Source organism: Podarcis gaigeae (genome assembly GCF_964106915.1).
Source record: "Podarcis gaigeae genome assembly, chromosome: 1".
NCBI lineage: Eukaryota > Metazoa > Chordata > Lepidosauria > Squamata > Lacertidae > Podarcis > Podarcis gaigeae.
The window spans coordinates 50976812-51001377 of NC_139678.1; the positions used below are offsets into that span (position 1 = coordinate 50976812).

The 24566-nt window shown below is 43.9% G+C and overlaps 1 protein-coding gene across 10 annotated transcripts in view; it reads right to left on the minus strand.

Annotated features, from left to right (window-relative positions):
• Positions 1 to 24566, minus strand: part of DGKZ (diacylglycerol kinase zeta) — a 135887-nt gene that overhangs the window by 67110 nt on the left and 44211 nt on the right. For 2 of the 10 annotated variants that reach the window (XM_083749534.1, XM_083749531.1), the window contains exon 2: positions 5944 to 6043. The exons of the other annotated variants lie outside the window; for them this stretch is intronic. In XM_083749534.1, coding sequence (XP_083605660.1) covers positions 5944 to 6029 — 86 coding nt within the window. In that variant the 5' untranslated portion in view covers positions 6030 to 6043. The remainder of the gene's footprint in view (positions 1 to 5943; positions 6044 to 24566) is intronic. 10 annotated transcript variants of the gene reach the window in all.

Here is a 24566-nt window from a genome sequence, read left to right on the forward strand (position 1 = left end):
TTCTATGTTGTTTATCAGCAAACAGGATATAAACAAATTGATATATTGTGTAGCAGTAGTATATCCTCTTTTGATACCTCTCCCTTAAATTTGTAAGAGTTTACTTTCTATGAATAAAAACATTTGATGAGCTTCTTTTATGAGGCAAGTAGATAATGAGTTCCATTCTTACCAGGCTTCACATACTGAGACTGGAGACACTACATACTGTACTTGCCCCACTGAGTCTGGGCATTGTGAAGATACATCTAAGCATGAAAATTAAACTAAACAGTATGCCATCTACTCCAAGGAGGATTCCCCCCCCCCCCCGAGTGATTCCTCCAGGCGCACCCCACCCCTCAAAAAATGGATGGTTGCAATTATTTTCACATTTCCTTGAAAGCCCTACTGAGCTCAATGTGGTGCCAAGCATGCTTAGAGGAATAAATAGGCTTCAATCCTAAGCACATATACAGTCGTATCTTGGTTGTCAAACGGAATCCATTTTGGAAGTCCATTTGACTTCCGAAAACATTTGACAACCAAGGCGCAACTTCCGATTGGCTGCAGGAGCTTTCTGCACTCAATCGGAAGCCTCGGAAGCGACACTGGACGTTCGGCTTCCCAAAAAAGTTCACAAACCGGGACACTTATTTCTGGGTTTGCGGAGTTCAGGAGCCAAAACGTTTGAGTCGCAAGGCGTTCAACAACTAAGGTACAACTGTACTTGGAAGTAAAGTCTACTAAAATTAATGATAACTTGCTTCCAAATAAACTTGCATAGGCGATCAAGTGTTTAAGTGTCCATTTACGGGCATGAAGAGCTCTAGTAAAGTGAGAACGCTTTCTTACTGCAAAGTCCCCTTGAATTTCAAGTACTTAGGTACAGATTAAATGTTGTTTTAGATTGCACTGCAGAATTTAATAGACTGATCAATTTCAAAACTTTTATTCATCCCAGAGCTCCCCCCAAATTAACTGGATAGCAAGGTTTTTTTCACAAGTATTTACAACAATACGGTCATGCCTTGGAAGTCAAACAGCTCAGTTCCCGAACGTTTTGGCTCCCGAATGCCACAAACTCGGAAGTGAGTGTTCCAGTTTGCGAACTATTTTTGGAAGCCAAATGTCTGACGGGGCTTCTGATTGGCTGCAGGAGCTTCTTGCAGTCAATCAGAAGCCGCGCTTTGGTTTTCGAACGTTTTGGAAGTCGAACGGACTTCCGGAACGGATACCGTTCGACTTCCAAGGTACAACTGTACTAGTATTTAGGGAATGTTGAATGGCAAGCACCACCTTAAAAGAGGCATCTCTCATTTTCTCTTCCTTAGGAGAGAATGCTTCTTCTAAGATGATGCCTGCTAAGATGCCAGGCTAAGACACCTAAAAACAAAGGCAGTATGCTTCTTGCTTCAGAATTCAGATCTATTGTTTTTATCCATATGCACATTTAATTAATAAATCTTAAACTCATACAATTAAACAACTTTTTAAAATGAGGCAACAGCCCTAGTTTTGGAGGAGCGCTATTTTGCTGGTATTAAAGTTGATTTGATCTTTTGAAACACACATAGCCCCTTCATTTACAGAAAGCAAAATAGTTTTATTTTAACTGTTCCCCAAGATTATAGACAGAGGTTCTGAGATTACATCTGCAAGCTCCTTTAGTATGTACTAAAGGAGCTCCAGGGAGTTGCAGGAGCTCTCATGCATGGTTCCTCGATGGTTTCCTATCTAGGCAACTAAGAGGGCTGTGCCTGCTTAGCTTCGCCAGCACCACTGCATTATGTGCCATTGTCGGTATTCCTGCATTGCAGGTTATTGGACTCAAAGACCCTTGGGGTTCCTTCGAACTCTACTGTTCTATTATTTTATGATCTACTATTTAGCTAGGGAAATTTCAACACCATTTCTTCTTGGGCATCAAATCTTATTGGGAATTTTTTTTTCCAGGGGGGCTTGTTCTCTGAGTTAATCCAATTCCTCAACATACTTCTGGGATACTCCTATAGGAAATATTAGATGCTGACTTCCCTTGTACAGTCCCTTGAAGTGTTTGTTAGCAATACCTAACAGCTGCTGCAAGTCCTGGTGCTACAGGGTTAACAATATCTATGCAGCAAGAGAGAGAGAGAAAGCTCTCAGTAGGGAGGCTAGCAAGCTCTCATTAATGGCTTCCCTTTTTAAATGAACTTCCCCTGAGCGCAAAGCTGAGTGTCAGAAAAAGCAGGGTAGAAGCTAATGAGTAAATGCTATGGAGGGTTCTGTGCTCTACAAAGGCACTAAACAGCAGCCTCCTCCCCTCTTCCCAGGGAAGTCTCTACAGGGCTCCATTCCCAAATGGACAATTATGACAATGCTCTGTTTCTATTAGAAGGGGGGGAGGGGGGAGGGAAGGAGACCAGGGAAGAGAGATACCTGCTTGCAAATATTCAAAGAAAAGCAAGTCCTAATGAAGTTAACTATTTACTGTGTGCGTGCACACACACACAAACATCAGGCTGCTGGGCTGGGGCAGTGTTTCTCAGGAGAGTATGTTGTAAAAGCCTTATCACTGGGTACACTTTAAAAGCTAGTTACAGATAGGTAGCCGTGTTGGTCTGCCATAGTCAAAACAAAAAAAATTCCTTCCAGTAGCACCTTAAAGACCAACTAAGTCAGTTCTTGGTATGAGCTTTCGTGTGCATGCACACTTCTTCAAATACACAGTGTATCTGAAGAAGTGTGCATGCACACGAAAGCTCATACCAATAACTGACTTAGTTGGTCTTTAAGGTGCTACTGGAAGGAATTTTTTTTGTTTTAAAAGCTAGTGTTTGAAAAGGGGCCCATTTCTAACATATGTCTGCATTAGAAGGAGGATCACATATTCCCCCTGGTGTTTAAAGTTCAGTACCACATCTCCCAAGCTGCTCTTGAGATCAAAGTAGCTAGGCTGTGTGACAACTCTATAATGCAGGGATAGGAAACCTGTGGCCCTCCAGATGTTGTTGGATGACAGCTCCCCATCACCCCAGACCACTGACCATGCTAGCTAGAGAGTTTCATATTGGATTAACTTTTGCTGGTGAAAGAGAACACAGGATTTTGACATGCATCAAACCACTTTTCTGATGGCATCATATCAATTCCTATTCTGGCCAACAGTAAGAGAAGGGATTTTGCACAGGGAAAACATTCATCTTCCAGCAGAGTGGCCATTTTTGTTCATTGTTTTTTCTGCACAATTTCACTCATGGATTCCTTAGGCTCATTGAGAATATTGCTATTTGGATTACGTGGTTGACAAACAGTGTCAGGTTATCTTAAAATAATAAATGTTTTGTTGGAAAAATATTTACAAATATCAATTATTCCTGGGGATAAGTTAGCTGTGAACTTTTCACAAATCTAGTTTCTCTCAGAGTATACACAAAATGGCAACTCCAACTGTCCTCATCCACCCAGAGGAGTGACATAATGTATTAGAGAGTGAACAGGAAGCTTGAGACTCCCGCCTTTCACATCTAAGAGAGGATAAAGAAAAAAACCAGAGACTCATTTCTGTTGATAACCTTCTGTGAAGATGGAAAACTTGTATGACTTCACCCACCAAACATCTACCAAGAAAAGCAAGGCTATTATGAAACTGTGAATTCAGATGGGGTGAATTCAGAATTTGGGATGGACATCAGTACAGTCACACTGCTCTTCACTGCTGGCAGGAAATTTTACAATGTTCATATTGTCTAGGTACAATAATAATGGAAGTAAACAAAATTATGAAAGGAGTTGCAAAGAAGATCCAATATTCCTTTCCCAAGGTCTAGTAAAGTATAAGATTAACAATCTTCTCAGTGGGATGCAGAATAGTCAATAAAATGCACACCCCACAAAATATTTAAAATACATGCCCCCCCAACCCATCAAGATTCATAATTGTTTGAAAACAACTGTTATTGGATGGGGGAATAGATCTTGGTCCATGCAACAATATTAACTGTAGCCACTAATGACAAAGACATTATATTATGGTTGTTCATGTTTTACAATGTCCACAATTAACATTAATTATCGCACAGGGCCTGGTGAGCTGAACCCAAGGACACTAAAGAAGCTTGCTGGTGTAATCCCGGAGCCTCTCTAAGCATTCCTGGAGAACAGTTGAGGTCCCTGCAGACCAGAGGCAGGCAAATGTTATCCCCATCTTCAAGAAGGGCGGGGGGAGACAGCCAAGGTAACTACTGACTAGTCAGCCTGTAGACCCATCATTGTTCAACGTCTTTATAAATTACTTGGATGAAGGAATTGTGGGGAGGCTCATCAAATTTGCAGATGGCACCAAACTGTGGCTAATGCCACAGAAGACAGAATCGGGATTCAAGATGACCTTAGCAGATTGGAGAACTGGGCCCAAACTAACAGAATGAATTTCAAATGTAGGGTTCTATACTCGGGCAGGAAGAATCAGCTGCACAAATATAAGATGGGGGACACCTGGATTGAAAGTAGTACATGTGGAAAGGATCTATGGGTCTTTAGTAGACCACAAGCTTACCATGAGTCAACAGTGTGATGCAGCAGGAGCAGCAGCAAAACACACATACAACCTAATGCTATTCTAGGCTGCATCAACAGAAAGGTAGTGTCCTGATCAAGGGAAGTAATAAAAGGTAAAGGTAAAGGTACCCCTGCCCGTACGGGCCAGTCTTGACAGACTCTGGGGTTGTGCGCCCATCTCACTCAAGAGGCCAGGGGCCAGCGCTGTCCGGAGACACTTCCGGGTCACATGGCCAGCGTGACAAAGCTGCATCTGGCGAGCCAGAGCCGCACACGGAAACGCCGTTTACCTTCCCGCTGGTAAGTGGTCCCTATTTATCTACTTGCACCCAGAGGTGCTTTCAAACTGCTAGGTTGGCAGGCGCTGGGACCGAGCAGCGGGAGCGCACCCCGCCGCAGGGATTCGAACCGCCGACCTTTCGATCGGCAAGTCCTAGGCGCCGAGGCTTTAACCCACAGCGCCACCTGCGTCCTAAGGGAAGTAATAGTCCCTATCTATTCTGCCTTGGTCAGATCCCACGTGGAGTACTGTGTCCAGTTCTGGGCACCACAGTTTAAGAAAGATATTGACAAACTGGAACATGTGCAGAGGAGGGTGACCAAGATGATAAAGAGTCTGGAAACCAAGCCTTATAAGAAATGGTTGAAGGAGCTGGGTATGTATAGACTAGAAAAGAGGAGACTGAGAGGAGATATGATAGCCATCTCCAACTATCTAAAGGGCTGTCACATGGAAGATGGAGCAAGATTGTTTTCTCCTGCTCCAGAGGGTAGGACCCAAACCAATGGATTTAAGTTACAAGAAAGGAGATTCTGACTAATCATCAGGAAGAACTTTCTGAGAGTAAGAGATGTTCAACCGTGGAACCTTGGAAGGTGGTGGACTCTCCCTCCTGGGAGGTTTTTAAGCAGAGGTTGGATGGCCATCTGTCATGGATGTTTTAGCTGAGATTCCTGCATTGCAGGGGGTTGGACTAGAAGATGACCCTCAGCATTACCTCCAATGCTACAATTCTATGATTCTATTATTCTAATATGCTTGGTATTGCTAAGGGGAAAACTAAGTAGCTGAGAATTAAGTGGCAACTCCAAGCAGACCTCTCTGGGTTCAGCTGGCCCACCCGCCAGTGTCAGTCATTTATGGGAAAGCCTCACTCGGTAAGGTCATTTCGAAGAGATAAATTTCACTCTGTACACATAGACACAAGGTTCCAGATTTGCATGTTCAAGCACCGAACGCTGCTCCCTGGCACAAAGGTTAGTGACTCATGCAGACCCAGTAAGCAGCCTTTGTTTCAGAGGCCCCCATTAGCTCTAGCAGGGTGAGATGTAGGCGGAAAAGCAACCTTTGCTCAGCCGTAGACGGAGCTGCAGCCTTTCAGCACCACAGAGCTTGGGCAAGCTAGTAAAAAGACCACATACTTATATACTGCCGGCCTGTGCTTTATCCTGTGGACTCCCCCATCAGCCAGGTTGGCTGCCCTGGTGGCAAGGCAGGACATCACCATGGGACAGATGGAGTCTGGGGATACAAAGACAGTGGTCAGCAAGACCCAGCCATGCCCATGACTAAGAGAAAAAGCTTTCCTTTCTTACCCTTTGTTCTGCTTCTACTTACTACAGCGGACATATTGCACCTCTCCCCGGAATAGATAAAAAGTTGAATGCCAATGACATGTCTATGGAGTACAGAACAGCACTCAGAACAAACAGCAATGCCCTTTCTGAAGTCACAAAAGGCAACTCTTCTCCTAAGCAGACCCAGAGACCACCACCTATCCAGAGAACACTGCCTCTAAAATCACATTGGGCTCTACATTCAAAGTGTGAATGTAAAGGCATAAGAAGAGCCCTGTTGGATCAGACAAAAGGAGCATCTAGTCCAGCATTCTCTTTGGCACATTAAACAACTAGATGCCTCTGGGAAGCCTACAAGGTCAACAGCCCTCTCCCATTGTCCTCCAGCAACTGATACTCAGAGACCCTTGAATTTTAAGGGGGTGCACATAGCCATCATGGCTAGTAGCCATAGATAGCCTTATCCTCCATGAATTTATCTAACCCCCCCCTTTAAAGCCATCTAAGTTTGTGGCCATTGCTACATCTCATGGCGCTGAATGCCGTAAGAACTATGTGTCATGTGAAGAAAGACTTCCTTTCATCTGTCTTCAGCAACACATGAAATTTGGCTTTCCTATGTACTGTAGTTGTACAGCACCTCTGTAGAGATGCAATGGCCTATTAATGATCCAAAACTATCCAACATTAATGGTGGTGATCCTCGCTTGCCGAAACATAGGCTACTTAATTCAGAACAAGGCTGGGATCGACATCCACCAAGGAAAATTCAGTACATACCAGACTGGAAAATTAATTGATTCTTGTACTGTACCTAACTTAATTATTTGTACAATGAGGTTTGAGGGCCATAAATATACACGTTCTGTATGGAAGTTTTCAGCAATTGGTCAACTGCAGGGGAAGGGAACCTTAGGCTGGTGGGCCAAATGCGGTCCCTTCTAGCCCTCTCTATCCAGACCATGGGACATTCCCAGGCCACGCACCTCTCCCCAGGCTATCCTCTTCACTGGTCCTGCTCTGTGCCCTCCTTGAGTTCCACCCACCTGCACAGTCAGAAGGATCACTTGGGGCAAAGATGCCTTAAAATTCATTAAGATCATCTGATTGATTAAAAAGCTGTCCCCGATAAAAGCAGGCAGCAGATTTTTTTAAAATTTAAATATCTACCCATACTGTGCAGGATTTACATACTGCTTGACCATCAAAAACCATTTAGCCATCAAAACATGTAATCTATTTACCTAAAAAAACAGAATTAAAACGTCGATGAAATCAGGTATGTATTAAAAACAAGCTGACCTAAAAAATTTCAAAAGACAAATTTATGTAAAATCACAGCAGTTTAAAAATATAGATAATTACATGTTAGAATTCATGTCTTGGTAGGCTTGCCAAAACAGGCACCAAAAACAATACATCAAAGGTGCTTGCCTAATATCAATGAGCAGGGCGTTCTAGGGTGTAGGTAGTGATGGTGATGCCTTTTTTTTAGAAAGATGAAAACAATGGGTGGCAGGTACCAGCTTAAGAGAGGCATCATTCACTGCCCCTTCTCACAAGCAGAAGGGAATTCCTTTCCTGTAACAGCACTCACTACAAAGTGTGCACGCACCATATAAAACCCAAAATATGAAGGGGTTTTTCTCATAGTTATCGCTACAACCGATGATTACAGCTTCCAATCTTTAATCAACAACAGAGCTGTTTAACATACGGTGCTTGAGCAAACTGGATGCCCCATGGTGTATCGCCACTAGTTATCCTGGCACATGGCAATGGTGAGCGAGGCAGAATACATGCAAGACGTGTTTCTCACCACCAGGTGGAGTCACCTCCCTAACTAGCCAGAGGCAAGTATCATCGTCCTGTGGCTTTGTCAACACTTTCCAAACATCTCCTAGTGTGTGTGACCCAGATACTTCAGAGCAAAGCTCAGTAAGGAGAGTCAGGTGGCAGATCTAACAGGGGAAGCTGCATCACCCTCCCCTCTCCTGATCACTACACCAGCCTGTCTCCTGGCGCTCATCGGCAGCGACTCACCTTGGCAGCTAGACACAGATATTGATTTGTAATTTAAATACGTTGCAGAAAGGCTCCAGGCATACACTGCACTAAACTGACCCTGAACTTTGTTTAATCAGGACTTTAAAGAGAGAGAGAGATTTTAATTAATAAATACCCAAAGTTCCATATGTAGACAAGGGTGGTAAGACAACAAGCAGACTTGTTTAATACCGATACATTATCAAGGCAATTCCTTCTGTGCAGCAACAGGAGCTAATTAGCTATTTTAGAAAGCAAAAATAGATTTAAAAAGAGGTCTCATTTAAATTCTCCGCCTGCAAACGACATTCAAAACTTCAGGAAAGGTGCACAGAGCACTGTTCCTTAGAAGGGGAGGAGGGAGCAGAACCTTCAACGCACCAGCCCCTCTGAGTAATTTTGATCTAGATAGAAGATGATAAAGAAGAGCTCCTTTTTCTCCTGACAATGAGACCTTTGAAAATTTAGCTCTTGGTTTCCCTGTGGGCAAGCGCTCTTCCCTTTAAAAACTCTGTGGGGTTGAGTTTTGTGGCTTTACGTAATCGACCAGCACCCAGATCATTCAAAACATAAACCATAGGCCCAATATCCACTTATTCCCTGTGGTGACCTGAGCACCCTTAGCCTCTAACAACTATATTCCAGTCTACATCTGTATTGGAACTATTTTAATGTGTGTGTTTTTAAATATGTGACTTTTTAAAGTTGTTTCATATATGGAAGTGTTTTTAATAGTTTTATCCTTTTCTTGTTTTCTGGTTGTCACTGTTCTACTTGTTTCATAATTGTATACTGTATTTCACTGTTGTAACCCACTCTGGAACATTATAGCAAAGGGCAAAGTGAGAAATCTGATAAAATAAATTAACAAGAGAAAGACTGTAACACTCTTAGTTCTAACTCACCTAATTAAAAATTGACCCTAGGGGGGGAAAGATGAAAATGTTCTAGTTCCTGTCTGACTGAACCTCCAAATACAGAGACCTCGAGGCCTCAAAGTCAACCCTAGACTTGCTTATCATCTGCATTTTAGCTCTGTAAGAAGCCACCTCAAAGCCAGCTGCCTGGACCAATTCTTATAAATAACTGCACAAACCTACTGGAGGACAAAGCCAGACAGATTGTGGGCCCAGAATCCTGATGACCAGTGCCAGTGTCACTTCCTGTGTGAAGTAAAGAATGACATTGGAACAGAGTTGGAACAGTGACATTAGACAAAACAAAGCAAAAAAATTTTAAAGAAGAAACACCCCAGCATTAATAATATTCTAAAGAAGTGATGTGGGCTTTCCAGAAAATTTTCACCTGGAAAATTTTCCAGAGCAAATTAGGATAATTTGCATTGTGTAATTTGCATTGGGGGGAATTCTGATGCCCTAGATAGTGATCTAAATTAGCGTGTTGACTTCACTTGCATTTAGCAAACGAAGGTAAACACTCTGAAGTTGCCAAGCTTGCTTAATGTTCTATTTTCAAATGTCATCCATTTATTGTGAAATGGAAAATTTTCCATGGAAATATTTAGTACTGGAAAATTTTCTGCACATCATTGTTCTAAAAGGAAGAATGCAGAGTAAAGAGCTGGAAAGGGAAGCAGACAAGGGAATGGCCACAGAAATTACAATTACAATCAACTTCAAAGCTTTCGACAGGTTTCATGTGCTTCTGTAAGGCAAGGTAAAGGAGCAGTGGCCTCAATAATTGCAAGAATTTCTGGCATGATGGAGACAATAGATACCTGAAACTGAGCAACGAAGACTAGCAAGCAGTGACACCTGCCAAGATCCAGCATGTGTGAATCCAAGCTAGACTAAAGAGTGCAAATCATAGCAAGCTGGCCACATTATTACTGTAGGTGATTTATGGGCCTGCTACCAGAGCAGGTGAGAGGTCAAAACACATCAGGTGCTTTGTTTCATTTAAGTAAGTCTCTCTTTAGAGCAGGGTGGAGCACCGGCAGTCCTCAGACTAGTTTCATGTGGCCAGCAGGAAGCAAGTTGCTATGCAATCCTGCAATGATACAAACTTCACCCACTTTTGGCTATGACCACCATCAGAGGGATGCAGATGGCGCTGTGGGTTAAACCACAGAGCCTAAGACTTGCCAATCAGAAGGTCGGCGGTTTGAATCCCCGCAACGGGGTGAGCTCCCAGTGCTCGGCCCCTGCTCCTGCCAACCTAGCAGTTCGAAAGCACGTCAAAGTGCAGGTAGATAACTAGGTACCACTCCGGCAGGAAGGTAAACGGCATTTCCATGTGCTGCTCTGGTTCGCCAGAAGTGGCTTACTCATGCTGGCCACATAACTCACAAGCTGTACACCGGCTCCCTTGGCCAATAAAGTGAGATGAGCGCTGCAACCCCAGAGTCGGCCATGACTGGACCTAATGGCCAGGGGTCCCTTTACCTTTACCACCCAATTTGGCCTCTCCGCCTTCTTCCTCACTTATCCAATGGGCATCAGCCTCCATCCAATGGGCATCAGCTGCTCTGGTTTGCCAGAAGTGGCTTAGTCATGCTGGCCACATGACCCGGAAGCTGTTCGCTGGCTCCCTTGGCCAATAAAGCGAGATGAGCGCCGCAACCCCAGAGTCAGCCACGACTGGACCTAATGGTCAGGGGTCCCTTTACCTTAACCACCCAATTTGGCCTCTCCGCCTTCTTCCTCACTTATCCAATGGGCATCAGCCTCCATCCAATGGGCATCAGCTGCTCTGGTTCGCCAGAAGTGGCTTACTCATGCTGGCCACATGACCCGGAAGCTGTTCGCTGGCTCCCTTGGCCAATAAAGCGAGATGAGCGCCACAACCCTAGAGTCGGCCACGACTGGACCTAATGGTCAGGAGTCCCTTTACCTTTATGACCACCACCATCAACAGCAGCCCCCCCATATCCTTCATAGGAAAAAAGGACTCCCTAAGGCAAGAAGGTTGCTTTAGAGAGACAAACTACATGAATGTTTAGGCCCTGTTTCACTGGTGACCATGAGCCAAACCACACAGCCACTGTTAGATGCTACTCTTATCCCAGCCAGGATCTATTCAAGTCTTCCACTTCCCTTCTCTACAGTGAAACCACTCACTAAGCTCTGTAGTGTGCAAGCTCGGCCCATACAGCTTCTTTCAATCTGCATCTCAAAGTAGCCCTCTCAGGGTAAGGCTGCCTCCAGAAACTGATCTTGGCATAGCTGTGCATTTGCTCCATGTGCACATGTTTCACGGAAGGAGCAGTGTCCTGAATACCAATGGCTGGAAACTACCAGAGGGGAGAGTGCTGTTGTGCTCATGTCCTGCATGCAGACTTCCCGCGAGTAGCTGGTAGGCCCCTGTGAGAACAGGATGCTGGACTAGATGGGCCATTGACCTGATCCAGCATTATCTTCAATAACTCCCCAAACAAATACACACACCATCACAGACACAGCAATATGCAGCTCTCTTTTTCCAGGGGTGGATGAGTGCTATCTAGGGATCTTCTATCAAGATAATTCTGTTTTGAGATCAAAACATTTTTCCACCACTCAAAACTTCAGTAATCTAACTGAAAATATGGTTAACCATCCCACCCATGAGAAATATGATGGTGTTCACACAAAACGCACGCATTAGACATTACCTGTGACATCTACTAATTATATCCGGATAGCTTAGTTGGCTAAACACAGGGATCAGCAAACTTTCAGCAGGGGGCCAGTCTACTGTCTCTCAGACCTTGTGGAGGGCCAGACTATATTTTGGGGGGGAGGCCAGAAATGAACAAATTCCTATGCCCCACAAATAACCAGAGATGCGTTTTTTAAGAAAGCACGCATTCTACTCATGTAAAAACACCAAGCAGGCCCCACAAATAATCTAGAGATGCATTGTAAATAAAAAGAGACATTCTACTCATGTAAAAACACGCTGATTCCCGGACCGTCCGCGGGCCAGATTTAAAAGGCTGTTGGGCTGGATCCGGCCCCTGGGCCTTAGTTTGCCTACCCATGGGCTAGAGCATGGTGCTGATAAGGCCAAAGTTGCAGATTTGATCCCCATATGGGACAGCTGCATATTTCTGCATTGCAGGAGGTTGTGGCAGATGATCCTCAGGGCCCTTCCCAACTCTACAATTCTATAATTCTATGACTAACACCTGCACGATAGGTTGAGAAATAAAAATTTAAAAATAAACCTTTTAGTGGCTGAGTACCCCCAGCATTTGTGTAGCCCTTGAATCAGATCACATTTAGCAATTCCCTGATTGGATTTTGGAATTTGTCTTACAATGCATGATTATGGTGACAGAAGGAAAAGAGGCCTGGTTAACATCCTCTGAGATTAAGTTTTGGGGGAAGAGCAAACGACACAGCCAGCTCTGACTACTTTGAAGGGGCGTTACTGCATTAGTAATACCCTCTAGCTGGTATTTTGACAATTTAGTTCCATAAATTAAAGAGCTCCATCCTGCCATACTATATGTGAAGATCAGTAATTAGCTGGGAATACTTGTTTTTATGCATTCTGCATCTGATGTGCTTTGACTACTGCTTTCTTTCCAAATAAGCCCTGCTAAATGTATTCTGTTTTGCTGTGAGATCCCGATTCAATTCATACCCAAAGGTTTGCGAGAGTGGGACAACGGCTGCTTTTAAACCTGTCTACCGGCAGTATCCCAAAGGCGAACCTGAAAGCCAAGTATACTTCCCCAGACTATGGGGCAAACTATGCTTTTGGGTGGCGACCCCACACGGTCGGCGTCTAAGCAGCTTAGTGCAGAATCAGGACAGCTCAAGGCAGCAGCCACTAGTGGCGGGAGAAGATGCGATTCAAATAATCCGATTGAGAAAGAACTTTCACACGAAGCAGGCAAGCGAATGGCTTGACACACACTCCCCTCCCTCTCCCGTGCTGTGGGCAAAGGGGGCGGGTGATCTGTAAGCTTCGGCACTTGGCAGCCTACACAAAAAGATCGGTCGCTAGATACCGGGATCTCCCCCACCCACTCTTCCTTCAAGATAAGGGCCTCAAACCACCTTGGAGCTGGCTCTTGAGTACACTCTAGATAGTAGGCCTCGTGCCATCCTACAAGTGGGCTTCCTAGGTCCAGATAGGATGAAATGTTGACAACATCAGCTAGGGAAGGTGAGGGAGGCCTTTGGTAGTGCCAGGGCCCTGGGAAGTAAATGCGTATCTGGGCTACAGTCATATTGTCACAAAAATAAAGAAGTTAGCACTAGATATCAAAATCAGCGGGGGCGGGGGAGGAAAGGAAAGGAGTAGAGGCAAACCTCAAAAGGTGCTGTGAAAATGTTTATTAGAGTAGTGGTGTAACAGCGGCAACATTAATTTCATACCTCCTGCAAAGTTTTTTCTTGAGGGTGTACACTGAGAGAGAGAGAGAGAGAGAGAGAGAGAGAGAGAGAGAGAGAGAGAAACCTCCCCATGTAGGAAATGTGGAATTATTATTGCCTCTAATGAAGATCTTTATGTTAGACTAAAAACCTCATCAAGTGCTGCAAACTTTCTGGAGAACCTCTGTGACAAAACAGCATCCTTTGAGGTTCCCCTCTCTTTTTCTTCCTATGTTGTCAGCCGTGTACAGGCTCTCACAGCAGCTGAACAAACTTGGTTGTTTGTGGCAACAACTTTTTCTTTGTGTATGTGCTTGGAGGGCAGGGAATGGGCCATTTGCACAGCTGCAGCTCCAAGTTCCACCTGTGTTTCCAGAGCAACAGTGGTAAATCTTGGGGCTTACAAAAGACAGAAGGTCTTGGATTGGAGAAGCCAGCGTCTTCAGCCAACGCAGAAGACCATATCGGCAGTACCGGTGGACTTGTTTCATTCCACGTTGGCTTGCATCTGTGTGGCATCTTGTGATCAGCTCCATGAGTTACCAGAACATATTCACATCCTCTGTCTGGTATGTAATTAGAGTGACCCGTGTCATTTCCCCCACGCACAAAACTTTCCCCTGAGCTGCACAGATCTTCTGCCTACACAGATTTGTTTTCTTAAAAAACACCCTACCATGAATTGCCTCGTCCTCCCAGTATTTCCTACTCAGTTGCTCATCATGGTGTGTACTGGGGCTGAATATGTACAACCATGAAAGATATAAATCAAAATTTGCCTGACCATAACTCTTTTTTTAGCCACATACTGATGCAGGGACTTCCACCTACAATTGTTCTGCAATGTAGTTAAGCTGATGTGGAGAAATTTGTCTGCCCCAAATGTTTCAATTGTGTGGAGTATGTGCAAGCTGTATAGTGTGCATCTGGGAGATTCATACATGGAAGTTTTGAATCTGCCATACAGAGAATCTCAGCTTTTTAAAATAAAAAAAAAGTTTCTAGTCCACATGACTGTAATGTGATACTCAAAAGTAGTTGGACAGTGACTAGTGAAAAATCAGAACTCAGAGGAGGGCAAATAGGTTGGATTACAGCAATGTGTTATACATGGGGCTGCCTCTGAAGAGGGTTTGGAAACTTCAGCTGGTTCAAAATGCAACGGTCAGATTGTTTACTAGAACAAGACGGTTTGAGCATATGACACCAATCCTGGAACAAGCTGCAGATTAGTTTCTGGGCCCAATTCAAAATGCTGGTGTTGACCTATAAAGACTTACACAGCAAAAGACCTTAATATCTTAAGGACCACTTCTCCCCATACAAACAGCCCTGGACACTGCGCTTGTTACCTGAGGCCCTTCTCTTATGTCCTCCATTCCAGAGAGCTTCAGAGGGTGACAACAAGAAAATATCCTTTTCTGTGGTGGCGCCCCGATTGTGGAATGCTCTCCTCAAGAGAGGCTCACCTGGCGCCATCATTACATGTCTTTACATGCCAGGCAAAACCATTCCTCTTTAACCCAGACCTATGGCTGTTAAATAACCTGATAAAGGGTGGTATACAAACTGAGTAACTAAAAATAAATAACATAACATAACACACAGATACTGCAGGTCAGATGGACGGGAAGTCCACTTCAGTTCAAGTGCCTACCAGTCGTACACTCCTAGCACAAGCCTGCTCTGAACCTTTGAAGACTGCCATTGGGAAACCACTGAAAAGGAAAGGAAAAAAGAAGTGGCTGTCTAGATTGTTCTCTCCAACCCCTGGAGAGGGCCTCAGAACAGCATTTATTGGAATACACCCACGTCCAGGTCTGTGACCATATTTGTATCATGACTAAAGCTTGCCATTAGCTGGCACTGCCAGGAATAGCTTAAGAAGAAGTGCATTAAGAGCTCAGCAGTGACCATTAGCAATGGCAGGAGATGGTCTGCAGGGCATCCAGAAAGCATTTCAAAATGCTTGCAAGAGCAAGAAAGAGCAGGTGTGAATGTAAGCACATGTAAGGGGAGGCAGGGTTAGAGCTGGAATGCCTGATTGATTCCAAACACACACAAACACACACACACACACACACACACACACAGTTCCTTTAGCAATGGTTAGGGGGTTGAAAGTATTGCTGCCTGAACAACAAAAATCAGCCTCCTCTGGTGTTTGTTCAGCCTGTTAGACCATGTTTGTTCAGTCTGTTAGACCATCTGGTAAGTCCTTTGGGACAAGAAATGTGATTTCTGCTGCCGCCTACAAACTATAGCAGATACATCAACACAAGGACATGTGCAAAACAAAGGCAGGCTCTCTGAAAATGGAAGCAGGTAATGAATTAAAAGATAGCTGATGTCATTCACTACATGAACCTAAGCCTCTTGGACCAAGAAGATCACCTTGCATACCATGTAGGGCAGCTGTTCCAAGCTTCACAGAAGCAATGGTGGTAGTGGTAGACAACAAATGCCTCAAACAAAAGGAACAATACAGAAAGATTGGGATATAACAAGCAGTTATGGGTACAGTCATAAATAAACTAAGGAGAAAAGACTGCCCAAATTATGTAATGAAAACATGATTCAGGCAGAGACCCTTTCTGTATCGTTCTTTGCAAGAAAGTGAGAAAGGAGTCTGACAGTTTTAACAAAGACTTTGGCAGTGGCAGAAGTGAGGGTTGCAGTAAGTGTTCAGCTCCAAAAAAAGGGGAAAAAATTGCAAAGACTCAGTTTGGATGCACAGCACTCGTAAGATGAACATATACTAGAGGAGGGGTAGGCAACCTAAGGCCCGGGGGCTGGATGCGGCCCAATCACCTTCTCAATCTGGCCCACGGATGGTCCAGTAATCAGCGTGTTTTTACATGAATAGAATGTGTCCTTTTATTTAAAATGCATCTCTGAGTTATTTGTGGGGCCTGCCTGGTGTTTTTACATATGTAGAATGTGTGCTTTTATTTAAAATGCATCTCTGGGTTATTTGTGGGGCACAGGAATTCGTTCATTCCCCCCCCCCTTCCAAAATATAGTGCAGCCCACCACATGGTCTGAGGGACGGTGGACCAGCCCACAGCTGAAAAAGGTTGCTGACCCTTGTACTAGAGTTTTCTAGGGTGCCTGCACTGTAAGAGCACCTGTACAGAATGCAAAGTCACTTTAACCAAACCAAATCAGAGCATTCCACTAAATTTATCCAGGACAGGAAAGGTCGGGGCAGCAGGCTGCTAAAGTAAAATTCTGCCCAAGATGGTCAGGCACAGATTTTCCTGTATTTAATATTTTCCAAAGCACATGAGCCTGATGAAAGGTTCTGTCTTAAAACACAGGAAATAAGACTAAGTCTTCAACCAGCCTGAGGATATTGCAGGAAGCTGGACAAGCTTCTCACACACAGCAGATAGCAGTTGTGACAGTCCTTTTCTAAAAGGCAAACTAAATTCTGCGCTGGAAACTCTGCATTTAATAGCAACTTGTAACCGATACTTTTACTTAGCAGATATTTTTAATCCAACAAAGTGTGAAAGGAGGACGGTTAACATTACAACACAGCCCACACGTCTGCTTCAGTGCTATATTCAATACAGCTTATGCTCTCCCATATTATCAGCATGCCATATATTTTCCTTTATTGGGCAAAAAGTAAGACTTGCTGTGTGGCTTTTGTTCTACCACCCTGCCTTACTATCAGCATGAGCCCCAAAATAATTCTCTGAGTAATTTTTCCCAGTTCACCAAAAGGCCTATATAGGATTATTATTTTTATCATTTTTGCCCTCTGGAAATAAACACAAGATATATGCATGCATGTGAAGACGGGGATAATTATGCATTTTTCATATTCACTAAGCATGCAGCAAAATGGTAGGCACAGATGGATGAATGGCAGACAGGCACTCTCCAATGGCCCAGTCACCATTTGGCATCCATCTTGCCGTATGTTCCACAGACATACACGTTCCCAAAATCCAGCCCTCTGTTGAGATCTCAGGAAACTCTGAACATGGAAAAGCTTTAGAAGCTAAAGAGTTGGTTTTCTGCAGCCACAGAAAACCAGTGGTGCTACAGCAGAGTCCATCAACGTGGTCCCGCCAGATGTTGGAAGCTGAGGTATTGTTTAGGGGTTTTTGCTTTCGGTTGTTGCTGTTTATATTTTGTATCTTTATTTTGTATTATGATTTATGTGGAAATTGCAAAATTTGGCTGTGTTCTTTTTGATGTTTTGCTTATGGTTTATGACTACTTTTGTTATGTTTGTAATTATGTCATTTTTATATGTTGTAAACAGACTTGAGCGTGGTCTTAACTTTGGAAAGGCAGCATAAAAATAAAATGATGAATGGATGGATGGATTGGTGTTGCACTCCAATGCCCATTAGCTCCAGACAGCATAATCCTTGGCCAAAGATGATGCGAGCTTTAGTCCAGCAGCTCCCTGCTTTATGACAGCCCCATGAAACTTCCTCACCACACACAAAAATTATACAACTACAGTGGTACCTCGGGTTACATACGCTTCAGGTTACATACGCTACAGGTTACACACTCTGCTAACCCAGAAATAGTGCTTCAGGTTAAGAACTTTGCTTCAGGATAAGAACAGAAATTGGGCTCCGGCGCGGCGGCAGCAGGAGGCCCCATTAGCTAAAGTGGTGCTTCAGGTTAAGAACAGTTTCAGGTTAAGAACGGACCTCCAGAACGAATTAAGTACTTAACCTGAGGACCACTGTACAATACACATTATTATTATTATTATTATTATTATTATTATTATTATTATTATTATTATTATTATATTGTAGAGGACCATCTTGCACTAAGGAATAAATTACACCACATTACCATACAAAATCCATCAATGGAATTATAGACAACCACAAAAGTGGTTTGATCCCATCTCCAAAGCCTTATTTGGTTACTTAAAAAGCTTTCATCTCACTGGCAAGCTACCACATACTACTGGTACAAGTTTACCGGTACGTGACATACACACACAATTACACCCCAGGGAACAAAGTCATATAAACAGCCCAGAATCATTTCATATTTTAGTGGGGATCAGGAGCAGTTGAATCATATAAGGTAACCATCTGAGGCAGTGCCCTTCATCCATGGTTGATCTATCACATTCAAAGCAACAACCTTCAGGAAGGGAAGGACTCCACTTCATTATCAGAGTAGAGAGGCGTGGGTTTGACTTGTGTCAGCTCAGGGGGTCACCTGGGAACACAAAGAGAAACTGGAGCTCCAAAAGAGTTGAGCTGAAGGCTAAATATAGAAGGCTCACCGTATCTAGTTGAGAAACCGTCTCATTGTGTGTCATGAACAAAAGCAAAGAGAAAACCCACACATAAAACTCCTCCCTTCTATGTCACCCCTACTGCTAATAGTTTTCTCTGCTCAACCTTCCACAACAGGGCATTCGGAGGGTTCGTTGTGTTCCACAATTCTACCCAAGAACAGAGTCTGTTACTGGGTGTAGCTTTCAGCAGGCTGAAAATTCCTGCTTTCTCGCTCTTGTTCTCTCTGTCACACATGCACACTTTGAATTTTTGGATGATACGTTCCAACCAATATGATGCAATTCTCTCTCTCTCTCTCTCTCTCTCTCTCTCTCACACACACACACACACAGAGAGAGAGAGAGAGAGAGAGTTAGTTAGTTAGTTAGTTAGTTAGTTAGTTAGTTAGTTAGTTAGTTCCTGGTCTCCTCTTTGGGTTCTATAACCCACAGCCTTCAAAATTTCCCTTGCTTGTTAATGCCACTCCACTAATGCCAACAGCACTCTACACCTAGATTTTGTGGGTTATTTTCCTTTCACCCCATCCAACTAGTTATCACCTTTCTATTTAGGTCTCCCTTCTGTTAAAACCACATGCTCCCCTTAAGTTCCTGTTTATCAGCAAGCAAGGTACCGGTACTTGCATTCACACACAAATCTCTTGTGTACCAAAACACAAACAAACACGTACAGCAGGGAAGCCAACACAATGGCCTCCAGAAGGTGCTATACTACAACTCATCCCCAACCACTAACCCTGCTGGCTGGGACTGATGGGAGCTGGAGGGTACCACTTTGTCTACCCCCTGTACAGAATGCACTTTTCTCATTACTGAAGAACTGCAGCTAATCCAATGACCCCCTTTGCTCCCACCCACCCACTCAAAATTAAGGATCTAAACCCCAGACCATATGGCATGTCAGTAACGCAGGTCTAAGCCTCAATACTTCTGTTATTAGAAATTAAGCAGTACTTCCATATCCTTTGCCAGCATAATTTGTAAGCTCTTTATAATCAAAGAGCAACATCCTCCTCCATAAAAGTCCCCATCCCAGCAAGTTCTCTATTTGTCACCCCCACTTTGGACTAAATTGTACCAAGGCTAAGTCCAAGTATCTCTTTTTAATATCAGTGCTGAACCCAAACAAAACAAAGCAAAATAAAATAAATAAATTCCTTCCAGTAGCACCTTAGAGACCAACTGTTAGTTATTGGTATGAGCTTTCGTGTGCATGCACACTTCTTCAGATACACTGAAAGAGAACTCACCAGACCCTTATACAGTGATACCTCGGGTTAAGTACTTAAATCATTCCGGAGGTCCATTCTTAACCTGAAACTGTTCTTAACCTGAAGCACCACTTTAGCTAATGGGGCCTCCCGCTGCTGCTGCACCGCCGGAGCACGATTTCTGTTCTCATCCTGAAGCAAAATTCTTAACCTAAAGCACTATTTCTGGGTTAGCGGAGTGTGTAACCTGAAGCGTATGTAACCTGAAGTGTATGTAACCCGAGGTACCACTGTATATAATGAGAGGGTGGGGAGGGGTATTACTCAGAAGGGTGGTGGGAATGGGTGATTGGCTGATAGGTGTGGTAAACCTGTTGACGACTGTTAACAACTGCAATTGGTCTTACAGGAAAAAGCAAGGGGTGAAATGGCTAAAAATAGCTTTATCATGTATAATGACATAAGAATCCAATGTCTCTATTCAGACCAGGTCTCTCCATGGTTTTAAGTTTGGTAATAAGTTGCAATTCAGCTACTTAACTTTCCAGTCTATTTCTGAAATTCCTTTGTAATAAGACAGATACTTTGAGATCTTATATAGAATGTGGGACTTACCAAACATCTGAGTAATACCCCATATATATCTATATCTATCTATCTACACACAAACAAACAGAGAAACATACACATTCTACCTAGACCACTTAGAGGATGAGCACAACAAAGTCCACTGATATACCTAATAGCCATCCCCTTTAAAAACCACAAGCCTATGCAAACAAGAATGTTTTTGCCTTATTAAGCAAATTTGCAATATTAAGTGTTGCTTTTTTTAAAAAGCACAGGTTACGTCCCCACTCACACTTTGCATCTAACACACAGTTATCCGGTCTTTGCCTCAAGGGCCATTTAGTTCAGCTGTTTGCCTAAAAAGGCAGTATTGCCCACCCAGTCTACCATGTGCCACAAGTAGAAAACCAGTGCACCCCAAGAGGTTACTGCTGGGAATCAAGTCCATATGATTCATTAGCCATGGCAACCCGGTCTCATGCAAGTGTCAAGGCACAGATAGCTTGGGGCCCATTGTGGTTTGCCCTCTCTCAACACGGCTCAACATTAGGACATGAAAGTACAAGGGTGTGGCAGCTGAGGCTCACAACGTCTTGCCTGGGCACCAGTTCAGACAGTAAGCTAAGCTATGTTCCCTTCTGGGATGTGTTTCTTCTCAGACATCACTCAAAGTACAAGCAAGATCAAATCCGCAGGCACCGTATGATATATGAAAACATGACCCTACTGGAAAGCCTCTTGCCATGGAGCAGGTCAGGCCTCAAATTCAGTAGGGCAGAAAGAACAAAACTGGCAAACAGCTCTGCACATGAAGAACTGCTCCCCTCCCTCCACAAGAAACTAAGAATTAAAAAGCCGTCTAAAGGGAGCACTTGCAGGTTTCCTTGCAGGCTTGAGACAAGCCTGGTTAAGACTTGCAGGTTGGCAATACTATACAGCACTGCACCCCCCCCCCCCATACATGAAAACAAATTTTAAAACACACAGGCACTGCTGGAATTTCCTCCTTCTTCCACTGTTGCAGACTCTTGCATACAGCTTCAATTTCATTTGACCAATCACAACTACGTATGATGTTAAGATGGATGTGCTAAAAATTGTACTAACGTGCCTGCTTTTATTTTGAAGCAGCAGCAGCTATGGGTCTCCAATCCAGATCACACTTGTTTCCTGCTGAAAATCACCCCCTACACGATCGCTACCCCCCCCCCAAAAGGTACTGTTTGCAATAAACACTACATCTAGGGCAGAAAGCAATGAAGGAGCCATTTTCAGCAGAGAACTTTTGCAGGGCCCTGAGTCAGATTTAGAGAACTTTCTGGATCAGGGCCCTCTGGCATCCACGAAATAAAAGCAGGGAGGTTAAAGCACACTTGTTTAAGCACTTAACTACTGTTGCATATAGCTTGGCTCTTACGAGTTAGAGATGTCATCTAGGAGCCAGTGTGGTGTAGTGGTTAGAGTGCTGGACTAGGAACTGGGAGACCAGGGTTCTAACCCCACCCCCTCTGCCATGAAGCTCACTGGGTGACGTTAGGCCAGTCACTGCCTCTCAGCCTAACCTACATCCCATGGCTGTTGTTGGGATTGAAGGAAGAGAGGGAGAATCACATATGCCACCTTTAGCTCTTTGGAGGAAAAAGTGGGACATAAATGCAATAAATAAACAATACTTCTGTTCATATTTCCCCAAAACATTCAGAAGGTTGTTTTTGTTTTTTGCATCCTCTCGAAACGGGTAGGGTAGGGAAGCTTTTCCTGTGACCTTTGATGCACTAGTGATTATCGCCAAGAACTCACAGGTCTTGTTCTTTTCTAGTGAAACCCTTACTTGGTGATAATGACCACTGCATGCAGTAAATGCAGAAGTGGTAGGCTACAGCAGCAATACGGAGACTAGAAAGGAAAGCCTAAGTAATGTTTTTATTTCATTTGTATTTTTGCCTTTCACCTCAAAGTACCACTTTAGCATGATACCAAGTTTTCAGGGTAGGTAGAACTGAGAAACATGTCCAATGTCACTTCCTAAGCTTTATATGGCTGAACCTGGGCTTCCCACATCCTCTAGAATGCAACACTCTGGTCACACTGGGGGTGAGAAACTAGCTACACTATGTTCTGTATTTTTCTTCCACACACAAAAATAGAGTATTGACATTCAAACTATGCAGTACACTTGAGAGGAAAGAGCTTCACTTCACAGCAGAACTACAGATGCAGTCTTTCCCCTCCTATTCATCTCCTGTTAGGAATTTTAGAGTATTCCCAGCATCTGCCCTATTACTGCTGGGTGTCATCTTCACTGCCAGGTCTAGAATTTAGAAGAATATGAAAATAGCGCACTGTCCCCCATCTCAATTCCCCTGTTGCTACCTTCCTCCAGAAACCCCCACCCCAAGCGTACCTCCAAGACAAGAACAAAACTCAAAAGGCAATTAGTGCTCACCACCTGCCACTCATCAGCCCAATTAGAAGAATTACCAAGCTACAACCCGGATGCATGTACCATGCACTTCCCTCAATCAGCACTGCAGCCAATTATTCTACACTTCCCTTAAGACAATTACAAGGTACAGAAATAGGCCTGTTGTCAAAATGCAGGAGCCCAACCTACAGCAGCTCTGGGTTCAGAGGAAGTTGCCGCTTCCTCTTCCACAACCTCACACCCACATCACACTCAGATTATGAGCAACTGTTTTCCCAGGACAGAGTGTTGTGGGTGCCACATTTGTGGTGATATCACAGCCCTGGAATATCAGAACAAGCTACCTTCCCATTGTTTCTCCCACCACTTGTTATCAGAACAGAGGGTTTCTGGTGTCAGTAATTGAAGACAGGGTAATGAATGAAAGCTGAAAACAGGCTCTCCCTCAGTTACTTTTCACCATTGCTCCATCCCAGCTAATAGGCCCTTGTTGATATGACCCATCACAGAAATCCTTTTTGCCCACAGCACTTGGAGAGAGGGCTGAAGCAAGTGATGAAGTGCCATGGCTGCCCTGCAAATACATGCCAATTAAACAGCGGCAAGATTCTGAACAGACATTAGAAATGTCATTTATATAGCACATGCCAGGATAGCTGTGGGGCTTAAATGATGAACCAATCTCTCCAACGAGAGATTGTCCTTAATATGTCAGTAAAACAGCTTGTGCTATCCTAATCACCCCCGTTTGCGAAATTATTTTGAGCAAGTCTCAACTCTATGCATGCTAGAACAGAGAAATTAACCCATCTCCCTAATTTGCAGATAATTGCATGTGTTGGGCTATGCCCAGAGATCTAATCCGGGCCAAAAAAGACAAGATGCCAGAGAATATCCTGGCAAGCACATTTTCGGGGTTAGGAAGTTTTTGTCTCTTGAGATGACAGCACATAAGCATGGATTTACTTCCACTGTAGAGCAGGGTTAAGGAACCTGGCGGCTTTCCAGATGTCGGACTCAAACTCCCGCATCACCCCAGGCCAGCATGGTCGATAACCAGGGATGCCAGGAGTTGTACTCCAGACACACCCAGAGGATCGTAGGTTCGCCATCCCTGCTACAAAGCATCCCACCTTGATTGAAAAGCAAAAGAACAAGGTATTCTAAAGTACTGTCAGGCAACACTGACTGACTGAAGGGGAGGGGGATAAAAAACTGCACAAACTCCTGTGCACCAAAGCCAATGGAAAGTTTTCTTAAGCCAGATCAGCTGAGCCTAGCTTTCAGCAGGCATGCCTGAGGGATGCAGAGCTCCCATTCAATCACAAAACTGTGTGGGTTGATGGAGCTTACCTGGTGAAGGCAGGGCCCACAACACTTATGCTGTGGAACAGCAATAACAAGCAAAACTGATCTTCAATAATGGCAGGAAGGGGGAATGTTTATTATGTATCATCAAATGCTATACAGAAGTAGTTTTCCCTTCTCATCAGGAAAGCCCTGAATGTTAAGGACACTGTGCTACTCTAAGGTGTAGGCTCCAAGTGGTAATTCACTGCAATTTGGCACTCACTGATTTGGCCTCCAAGTGACCA